The sequence below is a fragment of the Gigantopelta aegis genome, chromosome 2 (assembly GCF_016097555.1).
Source record: "Gigantopelta aegis isolate Gae_Host chromosome 2, Gae_host_genome, whole genome shotgun sequence".
Lineage (NCBI taxonomy): Eukaryota > Metazoa > Mollusca > Gastropoda > Neomphalida > Peltospiridae > Gigantopelta > Gigantopelta aegis.
In genome coordinates, this window is record NC_054700.1 from 35528079 (window position 1) to 35539203 (window position 11125).

Here is an 11125-nt window from a genome sequence, read left to right on the forward strand (position 1 = left end):
TGTGGTATTGTAAAAAAACTGATTTCAGTTTATAACAGAAAGAAAGAAAGGTTTTATTTAACGACGCACTCAACACATTTTATTTACGGTTATATGGCGTCAGACATATGGTTAAGGACCACACAGATTTTGAGAGGAAACCCGCTGTCGCCACTTCATGGGCTACTCTTCCGATTAGCAGCAAGGGATCTTTTATTTGCGCTTCCCACAGGCAGGATAGCACAAACCATTACCTTTGTTGAACCAGTTATGGATCACTGGTCGGTGCAAGTGGTTTACACCTACCCACTGAGCCTTGCGGAGCACTCACTCAGGGTTTGGAGTCGGTATCTGGATTAAAAATCCCATGCCTCAACTGGGATCCGAACCCAGTACCTACCAGCCTGTAGACCGATGGCCTAACCACGACGCCACCGAGGCCGGTCCAGTTTATAATAGAGACTTAAACAATAAAAGAGGCGGGACGTAGCCCAGTGATAAAATGCTTGTCTGATGTGCGGTTGGTCTGGGATCGATCCCCGTCGGTGGGCCCATTGGGCTATTTCTCACTCCAGTCAGTACACCACGACCGGTATATCAAAGGCCGTGGTATGTCTTATCCTGTCTGTGAGATGGTGCATATAAAAGATCCCTTGCTGCATTAAGAAAAATGTAGCAGGTTTCCTCTGATGACTATGTTTCAGAATTACCAAATGTTTGACATTCAGTAGCTGCTGATTAATTAATCAATGTGCTCTAGTGGTGTCGTTAAACAAAACAAACAAACAAATTAAACAATAAACTTCACATACGTCATTGGCCCAAAACTTCTGAGACTACGCAGCAACTCCAAGCTTGGTGGTTCTACAATTTTACACAGGCCATTGTAGAAGTCTTGCTGGTGTCGGAAGAAGCCATCCACTCCAGACACAAACGACTCCGCTTCCTCTTTCGTTTCAAACAGCAACATCTACAACAGACAGGAATTTTAGAACGTACACAAAACAAAGACTATTTAGCATCTAACATATTGGTTCTTTTGACACTTGATGTCAGAAATTGCTAATCGATTCTTGCGTTTTTTAAACTGGTAAAAAGTATTTATCATGAAATTTTTATTTTCCACTGCTTGCTCTTTGGTTTCAAACAGCCACATCTATGAAAGAAAGGAGCCTTAAAACTTAGATGTATCACCAAGACTATTAGGATCCAACACAGTTATTTTGACAAGACCTTGATAAGTCTCTTCTAGTGTTTTTTAAATTGGTAAACATTATTTATCAAGAAATTTATATTTTCCATGGTTTTCTCTTTGGTTTTAAATGGCAACAGCTATAAAAGATAGAAATTTTAGAATGTACCGTACATGACACAAAGACTATTTAGAATGTAACATAGTTATTTTGACACTTGATGTCAGAAATTGCTTGTCATGCAATATTCAATTCCTATGACTTTACATAACCCAACTCACAATTCCATAACTTTACATGGTTGAAAAATAGCATTTGCAACTTCTATGACAGTTCCAGGATTTGCAGCGACTTGTACGATGCCTATTCCAAGAATTCCATGACCCGTATGAACATAAATACTGTGCAGTACAGTAGTCATCGTAGGAAATGCTCCTAAATCTCTGTAGCTAGTGCAATTATGTCCCTGTCAACTCATTTGATAGAGAACTGAACTCTCATACAGAAGGTTTGTGGTTCGAATCCTCTCAGCTGACACTGATTTACCTGTTACATCTGGAGCTCATGTAGTGACTGTGTGAATTCTGGGTTATTGTGACACAATTATATTAACCCAGTGAGGACGTGTAACACTTCAACTGCCCATGGCCCACAGCTCCGGGACATAGCTCACTTGATGGGAGAGGGGAGAGGGTATGTACCGGTTGTGGTGTTGGTAGAGTATACTCCTAGTGGTCGTAGCTTGTGAGCACTTCCTTATCTCATTTGGAGTTCAACTCTCCTACAGAATGGGGCAGGACATAGCCCCGTGGTAAAGTGCTTGTCTGATGCGTGGTCAGCCAGTACACCACGACTGGTATATCATCAAACTGGTCAATAAGTTACAAACCTTGGGCTGGCCGTCAGACTGGTCAGTAAGTTACAAACCTTGGGCTGGCCGCCAGACTGGTCAATAAGTTACAAACCTTGGGCTGGCCGTGGTCAATAAGTTACAAACCTTGGGCTGGCTGCCAGACTGGTCAATAAGTTACAAACCTTGGGCTGACCGCCAGACTGGTCAATAAGTTACAAACCTTGGACTGGCCATCACACTGGTCAATAAGTTACAAACCTTGGGCTGACCGCCAGACTGGTCAATAAGTTACAAACCTTGGGCTGGCCGCCAGACTGGTCAATAAGTTACAAACCTTGGGCTAGCCGTGGTCAATAAGTTACAAACCTTGGGCTGACCGCCAGACTGGTCAATAAGTTACAAACCTTGGGCTGGCCGCCAGACTGGTCAATAAGTTACAAACCTTGGGCTGGCCGTGGTCAATAAGTTACAAACCTTGGGCTGACCGCCAGACTGGTCAATATGTTACAAACCTTGGGCTGGCCACCAGACTGGTCAATAAGTTACAAACCTTGGGCTGGCCGTGGTCAATAAGTTACAAACCTTGGGCTGACCGCCAGACTGGTCAATAAGTTACAAACCTTGGGCTGGCTGCCAGACTGGTCAATAAGTTACAAACCTTGGACTGGCTGCCAGACTGGTCAATAAGTTACAAACCTTGGGCTGACCGCCAGACTGGTCAATAAGTTACAAACCTTGGACTGGCCGTCAGATTGGTCAATAAGTTACAAACCTTGGGCTGACTGCCAGACTGGTCAATAAGTTACAAACCTTGGGCTGGCCGCCAGACTGGTCAATAAGTTACAAACCTTGGGCTGGCTGCCAGACTGGTCAATAAGTTACAAACCTTGGGCTGGCTGCCAGACTGGTCAATAAGTTACAAACTTTGGACTGGCCGTCAGACTGGTCAATAAGTTACAAACTTTGAACTGGCTGTCAGACTGGTCAATAAGTTACAAACTTTGGACTGGCCGTCAGACTGGTCAATAAGTTACAAACCTTGGACTGGCCGTCAGACTGGTCAATAAGTTACAAACTTTGGACTGGCTGTCAGATTGGTCAATAAGTTACAAAACTTGGACTGGCTGTCAGACTGGTCAATAAGTTACAAACTTTGGACTGGCTGTCAGACTGGTCAATAAGTTACAAACTTTGGACTGGCCGTCAGACTGATCAATAAGTTATAAACCTTGGACTGGCTGTCAGACTGGTCAATAAGTTACAAACTTTGGACTGGCCGTCAGACTGGTCAATAAGTTACAAACCTTGGGCTGGCCACCAGACTGGTCAATGTGGACCTGCCCACCAGATTTATCCAACCCGGAAGTTGTCAGGGAGATATTCTGCAACCTGTCAAACTGCACAATGGTCTGTAACAAAAAATATGACAGATTCATTAAATAATTAAAATGAATGAATGAATGAATGTTTAATGACACCCCAGCACAAAAAAATACATCGGCTATTGGGTGTCAAACTATGGTAAATCCAAACATGAAGTGAATAATTAAAAGGCCGTTGAAATGTTATGTAATGTTATTTTTGTCAAAATTAGACAAAATAATCCCTCCCTCTCTGTAATGCTCCATAACACTAAACTATACCCCCCCCCCCAAAAAAAAAAAATTAGACCCCCTTCCCATTCATTCACCAGTCATGTGGTGGGTATAATATAATTTTAACAGTAACTTGTTCAGTGTGGGTAAGCACAGATACACATTTCAACTTAATTTATAATCATTATTGTTTATACATCCATCCAGCTATAACTACCTATGCTATAGAGCATTTATGAAAAGGGGGAAATAAAGAAGAAGACTTTTAAATTAGTAATTTAAAAAATGTGTTACATAACGCTGTTCAGTTAAAGTTTGTTTTGTTTAACAACACCACTAGAGAACATTGATTTATTAATCATCGGCTACTGGATGTCAAACATTGACATATAGTCTTAGAGAGGAAACCTGCTACATTTGTCCATTAGTAGCGAGGAATCTTATTTATATGCACCATCTCATAGACAGGATAGCACATACCATGGCCTTTGATACATCAGTTGTGGTGCACTGGCTGGAACAAGAAATAGCCCATTTAAAAAGGAAAAGAAAGATGTTTCATTCTAACCATGTACCTAGGGTAGAGCCGTATTCTCTTTTGTTAGGACAAAGTAAAGTTTGTTTTATTTAACGACGCCACTATAGCACATTGATTTTTTATCTTATCATCGGCTATTGGACGTCAAACATATGGTCATTCTGACACTGTTTTTTTTAGAGGAAACCCGCTGTCACCACATAGGCTACTCTTTTACGACAGGCAGCAAGGGATCTTTTATTTGCGCTTCCCACAGGCAGGATAGCACAAACCATGGCCTTTGTTGAACCAGTTATGGACCACTGGTCGGTGCAAGTGGTTTACACCTACCCATTGAGCCTTGCGGAGCACTCACTCAGGGTTTGGAGTCGGTATCTGGATTAAAAATTCCATGCTTCGACTGGGATCTGAACCCAGTACCTACCAGCCTGTAGACCGATGGCCTGCCACGATGCCACCGAGGCCGGTCATTGTTAGGACAGGACATAGCCCAGTGGTAAAGCGCTCGCCTGATGTGCGGTCAGTCTATGATTGATCCATATCTGTGACCCATTGGGCTATTTTTTGTTCTAGGCAGTGCACCATGACTGATATATCAAAGGCCTTGGTATGTGCTATCCTGTCTGTGAGATGGTGCATATATAAAAGATCCTTTGATACCAATCGAAAAATGTTAGAATTACCAAATGTTTGACATCCAATAGCCGATGATTAATGTGCTCTAGTGGTGTCATTAAACAAAACTTTTACAACCAAATTAGTAATTTTTCAATGTAGGTACTTTGTTAAATTTATCTATTTCATGATATTATTTATTTAATTATTTAGATTTTTTGTTTATTTATTTTTTGACAAGTATTGCAATTTATGTGATATTTTAGAAATTAAATAAATAATTTACACATTTAACATTTTACTAACATAAATAGTGACATGCAACCTTAAGACTGGTTACTGTTTTACACATTACGCTAACACTGTATTAGCATTAGAGTAGCATTACACTGGTGGTGACACTGCCTATATCAAAACAGTCATTATATATAAAAATAGTAAATAATTCACTTTTATATTACAGTTTACAGTACAAAAAAACCCTTTAACTTTATTATCTTTTTCACTTACATGAACGACTGAAGATATTCCGCGAGGAAGAGACTCATACGCATCTACAAGCAATTCCTCCAGTTTGCCAGTAACGCCATCCTCCTTGACGAACTTGGCCTTGTAGGTCTCCGTAGCATAGTTAGGCACATACTCGAGAACACCTTTCACGTAAAGCTTCTTCAGCTTCTTCACATCGATTGTGGTCTTGTCCTGGAAGAACTGCTGCACCTCCGACCTCAGGCTGAGGTAGATTCTTATGTAGTGCCAGGGAGCACGGAATTTTCTCCGCATACCCTTTGACAGATGCTGCCAGAGATTCACTAGCGTGATGTTGCTCATTATGGAACTGCGACAAACGCAATCACTGGTCATCGCTTTCCTGTCGATCTGACCGTTTTTCTGGTTTTCTTTCTTCTTCTCCAGTATCATCAGCTCAAGCACCACAAGACCTAGCTGCTTCTCCAGCTCCAGCTTCCTGTTGTAAAGTCCCGACAGTCTGTCGTTGAGGAAGTCGTCCCTGCACTGACAGTAGAAGTAGTCCATCATCCGACCGTCTGCCCTCGCCATAGCGTCCAGGTTCGAGTCGCAGATCCGGAACCGGACGCGGAAGTGGTATTCTTCATGGTAATTGCGGCAGTTCACAGTCAGCCTTTCTCTGGGACTTAGCCACAGTCGGTGTTCCTTATTCACCAGGCCAAACGTCGACAGAAAGAAAGACGGTAACAGAGATTCGCCTTCCAGGTTATCGGATACGCATGACCTTGACCATGAACAGGTGGAACTAAGTTTCTGGCTAAGATGTTTGGCCGCCAGCACGCACACATCTTCCACGACGATGGGGAAAGTGGTCTCAGGAATGATTATGGGTTCCGTGTTGCCGTAAAAGTGAATCTTTAATCCAGGAGACTCCATATGGGAGTACGATCGATTGACCGAGGTCTGCATGACAACAAAGGATTTATTTCTGTACTGAAAAAAGAAAGAAAAAAGATTTACATGTACATTCATATGGGTTTTTTTCTCATTCCAACCAGTGCACCACAACCTGGATAAATATATATACACACACACACACACATTATTAAAATTGGTCTTAATAGTGGGGTTGTCCTAATACTGAATTACCAACAATCAAAATGATGATTGTTTGGCAAATATTGATTGTGACATTTACACCCCCACCACCCACCCATCCTCCTTTTCAGTTGCCGTCAACAATGTGTAAACTGATAATATTCATTGGCGATGACTGCGAATTAATATTTACATTGAATGAATGAAAGAATGAATGAATGTTTAACGACACACCAGCACGAAAAATACATCGGCTATTGGGTGTCAAACTATGGTAATGCAAACAAATAAAGTGATGATCAACATCAATATAAAAATTCTAAATTTAAATAAAAACAGTGTAAAGAACTGTGCAAAAATACAAATATCACAGATAGATACTGACTTTTACTCAAAATTTCAATTGTATCTCGAAAAAAACAAGGAGATTAACAACTGTCTAGACAAATGACACCCTCCCGATATTTTAGGACGTCCTCTATTCCAAAGGTAATAACAATGTGTGACTTCCATCTCACTTGACTGATTGCAGCTAATTGTTGCATTTGTTGCCAGTTTCTGTGAAAAATAAAGTATTAGGCTGGTATGGCATTTGCTTTCATAACAAACATGCTACTCTGTGTAACTGTTACTTCAACATTATTGTGTAATACAACAAAATGACTGTGCGCTGTACCTTCCAGAAGTTAACTTTGACTTCCTAGTTTGAAACTAATACCTTTGTCTTATGAACTAAATAAATATAAGACTATTTAATTGCTAGTTTGAGCAACACATATACCTGCAATTAACTTTAAAACCATAGCATGGACAACTCGGCAAGATTTTGCCACGTTATTTATTGTTTGTCGCTTTTGTGATGTGACAAGTAAATGTTGTGGTCGCATTTGTGGGGTCCAAATGCACTAAAAACTACCATTAGGTCCGACTTTACTGGTCGTAATTCGTAGTAGCGGGGTGGTCTTAATACCGGGGTAGTTTTACTATAAAATAATAAGGAAGTATTTCGGTCTTTAAAAAATTGGTCTTTACAGCGGGGTGGTCTTAAAACTGGGGTGGTCGTTACGTGGGGTTTTACTGCATATATAAAAAAAAACATTTTCATACATTGAGTTATAAACAACACATTTTCAAAGATGACCTACTACAAAACTCTCCCCTACTCGACTTCATGTTTTTGAAAACGGAGCAAACGGGTTGTAGTCCAGTGGTTAAATGCCTCAGTTGAGATAGAATGGGTCACTGGCCTTGGTGGTGACATGGTTACATCATCGGATATAAGGCTGCTAGGTACTGGGTTCGCAGCCTGTTACCGGCTCCAACCCAGAGTGAGTTTGAGCGACTCAATGGGTAGATATAAGACCATTACACTATCTTCTCTACCACTAACAACTAACCAACTGTCTTGGACAGACACTCCAGATAGCTGAGGTATGTGCCCAGGACAGCATGCAGGCCTGTAACCAATGACCGGTGACCGGTGACCTGTTTTTTTTCAATATGCGCCAAGACCACCCTAAGCAACCGTGTGAAGCACGACCCCTCCCTCCCCCCTCCTCCAAATCCTGGCTACTGGCCTGGCATGCTTGAACTGTAAAATAGTAATTGCAGGGGCATAGCGCTGGGGCGGTGGGGGGTGGGTTCAGAAGCAAATGGTCTGCTTTCAGAACTAAAACATATAGGTTTATACATTTGGAGTTTCTAGTGGTTCAAAAACAAAATACAAAAGGGTCCACTTGGTTCATATTCGAACCCCACCCCTCTCCCAGGTCCAGATCATGCTACGCCCCTGAATTGAATGTAAGCACAAGTATAAATGAATGAAGAATAGGTCACAAATCTCAGGGTTATAGATCTCACATTGGGCACAACAGGTTTTTTATCTGTTCTGAGCACACCAAGGTCTTTTTAATGCAGTAATGCTAATAAATGATTGTAAAGTGTTGTACATACTCACAAATGCAGGCATTGAAATAAGTCGAGAACGGTTGTTCAGGTTACCGGGAGGTTACCACATGTAAGGAAAGTCGAGAACGGTGATTCGTTCTTGACAAAAGTTTCAACGTAACGGTAGTTTCGTTTCCAAATGTAAACCAGGCAATGCATTCCGGACTTCCGCGTTTCATTTTCTTGTAAGGAATTGCATAGATGTTCACGTGCACCTGTGCAATTGCAAGCAATTATAGTCATTCCGCGTTTAAGCAGCGTCCACTAGATGAATATACTTCCGCTTTTCGTTTTCTCGTACGAAATTGCACCGATGTTCATGCACACTTGTGCAACTGCAAAGCAATTTCGGCAATTCGTGTTTAAGCAGCGCCCACTAGATAAATTTACTTCCAGATTTCATTAGTCGTACCGATAACAGAATTCAATTCTAACTTTCAAATAGTTGTGGTAACCTATAGGTTACCAGGCTATATTGTATGGTAACCTGTAAATGGGTTACCAGACACAATGCTTATTTCGATGCCTGCAAATGCATTTCAAGTTATTGTAATCTATTAACATTCCATTGATTTTGAGGTGAAATAGTTTGAGGTTCGCATGTTTGTATCATGGGTGAACCAATATCAGTGAGCATAAGCATTCGGTTCTAAAAAATATCAATATTTATAAACAGACAGTTGTTATTAAAATGGCAACTTTTTTAGTTACTTTAGTAGTAAATTTTACACTTCACATGAGCACTAAACTGGCCGTTAAGTAGCTAAGTTTACTGCACATGTGTCAAAAACTGCAGCATGCATCAGCATGAAATATTGTTAACTAAGTAAACCGGTTTCGGTGAGTGAAACGTTTAGTGGTATAGCTTACAGCAAAAACTTTCCAACACAAAATGTTTCAGTGTTTTATCAAAACATGTATGTTGTTCAACAAAACATATACTTATAATAATTTATGAAAATTATTTTTAATATTTTAAGGCAAATTACAAAAGTGAGTCTTCGAGAACCAATATTAACAGACAACATTTTAGGATAATGAATATAACAATTCTGATGTCTTGCAATTGTGTTATAAGTTAAGCAAATGAATAGTTATAATAGTAAAATTGTTTGGTTAAAAAATATATGCTGCATTCTGAGTTTTAATAAACATATAATATATGTTTATTAAAATTCAGAATGTATCTTATATTTTTAATTGTTTTTAAATCCACTAGCCATGGGATCAGCGATTTAAAACATTTACTAGCCATGATTGAAAATTCACTAGCCCTACTTTACTTTAAGTTAATACAATTTTACTAAATAATAGTAATAATCATATATGTCACCTAAAGAGGGAGATGGACCTTAAAAACACTAACACTGGAGGTTGAGGTGGGGTCAGGATATTCATATTTACAAAACAGACTTAACTGCAACATTTGACAAAAATATTTCACTAGCAATCGGGCATGGGAATAGTAGATATTTACTAGCCCAACACTGAATATCACTAGCCATGGGAGTGAGGCTATCATAATCTAAAAGTACTGCCATATAAACAGATGTCCAGAAAGATATTTATGTTAAAACATATAAGGACCATTATTTTTGGCAAGTATCTGTAAAGAGAATTTTGTCAGCAGACACCGTGACAATCTTCAATAACTAGATAGCAATACAGTTGAGAACAGACAAAAACAGTCGTTAAAATTAAGTTTTCTTTCAAATGACAGTCTTTGAAAATCATAGAAAAAAGGTATTAAGAAATGTACTATGTTTATGAGTGGGTTAAGTTCAATCTTGTCTTCTTTGCTCGTTTTAACTTTATTTTTACGCACATTTCTGTGAATGTGACAGACATTTGTTTACTTTCCCCGTGCAAAAGTCAACGACGTCAGAAATCTTCAAATGTACGTACTGTTCCGCACAGATGACGTAACCACCGAAACCGGTCAATGGATGATACGTAATTTGGGCTTGCTTATTTTGGGAATACTTATCTTGGGCACACCTAGCTTTTATCATCTCAACAGTCCATTTATCGCATCCAATGGATATACATACAGGTATGTGTCATTAGCTTTACATGAATTCTAACATTGTACAAGGAAATGACTTACCAATGCCAGTTAAAAATAACTGCTACTTAATCATGGTTAAAACTAGTTCGAATGAACATTGACAGTGTGGTTCTTGCTATTAAGAAAAGTATTGACTTAATGTGCAATCTGCACTAGGTTAAAAAAAAAACCCCACATAAAAACAACACTTTCTACGTCCCTTCGGACTAGGTTAAAACTTGCATAATAATCGCTATCTTAACACTGGTTGACATAACAGTGCACATCTACAAGCTTACCATGTTAATCACACATCAGAATAATATTTTAAAATATTTCTGTTTGTTTGATATACTACCTTAGTGTACAAGGAAATTGAAACGAAAGTTGCATTTACGCCGAACCGGGAAATAGAAACAATGTTGTGAATGTATGTGCAATGTTTAATAAGAAAAATATCCAACTACAGAAACGTCCTCTGACACATGTGGAATAGTTTTGTTAACAGTAAAACACACAAAAAGTACAGAACCTTTACCGGGTTCACATTACAACAATCAATAGGGTTACACGTTTCTTAGAAAAAGACCCCAACATCCTGTTTTCGTTTCCTTTTAGGATTGCCCTCCATTCGTAACATTTCGGCCAAGTACGGAGGCTAACTAGATTGACGAAGGAGTTCGGTGTGAAAGCGAAGAATCCGTAATTAGCCGAAAAGTGCCGACGTGGTCCAAATATTTTCCCGAGAAATGGTTAATATTAAATATGAAAGTGTACCAAATCAATTCCTAT

General features: G+C 39.6%; 1 protein-coding gene across 4 annotated transcripts in view; it reads right to left on the reverse strand.

Annotated features, from left to right (window-relative positions):
* The window catches only part of LOC121384553 (tyrosine-protein kinase JAK2-like), a 50413-nt gene extending 39436 nt beyond the window's left edge, over positions 1-10977 (reverse strand). The window contains exons 1-4 of one of the 4 annotated variants that reach the window (XM_041515018.1): positions 10866-10977; positions 5284-6234; positions 3330-3434; positions 792-949 (exon numbers count right to left, since the gene is read on the reverse strand). In XM_041515018.1, coding sequence (XP_041370952.1) covers positions 792-949; positions 3330-3434; positions 5284-6210 — 1190 coding nt within the window. In that variant the 5' untranslated portion in view covers positions 6211-6234; positions 10866-10977. Of the gene's footprint in view, positions 1-791; positions 950-3329; positions 3435-5283; positions 6455-10691 lie in introns of those variants that run through there. The other 3 variants (XM_041515025.1, XM_041515008.1, XM_041514999.1) reach the window with 3 other exon arrangements.
* Between the last annotated feature and the right edge of the window lie 148 nt (positions 10978-11125).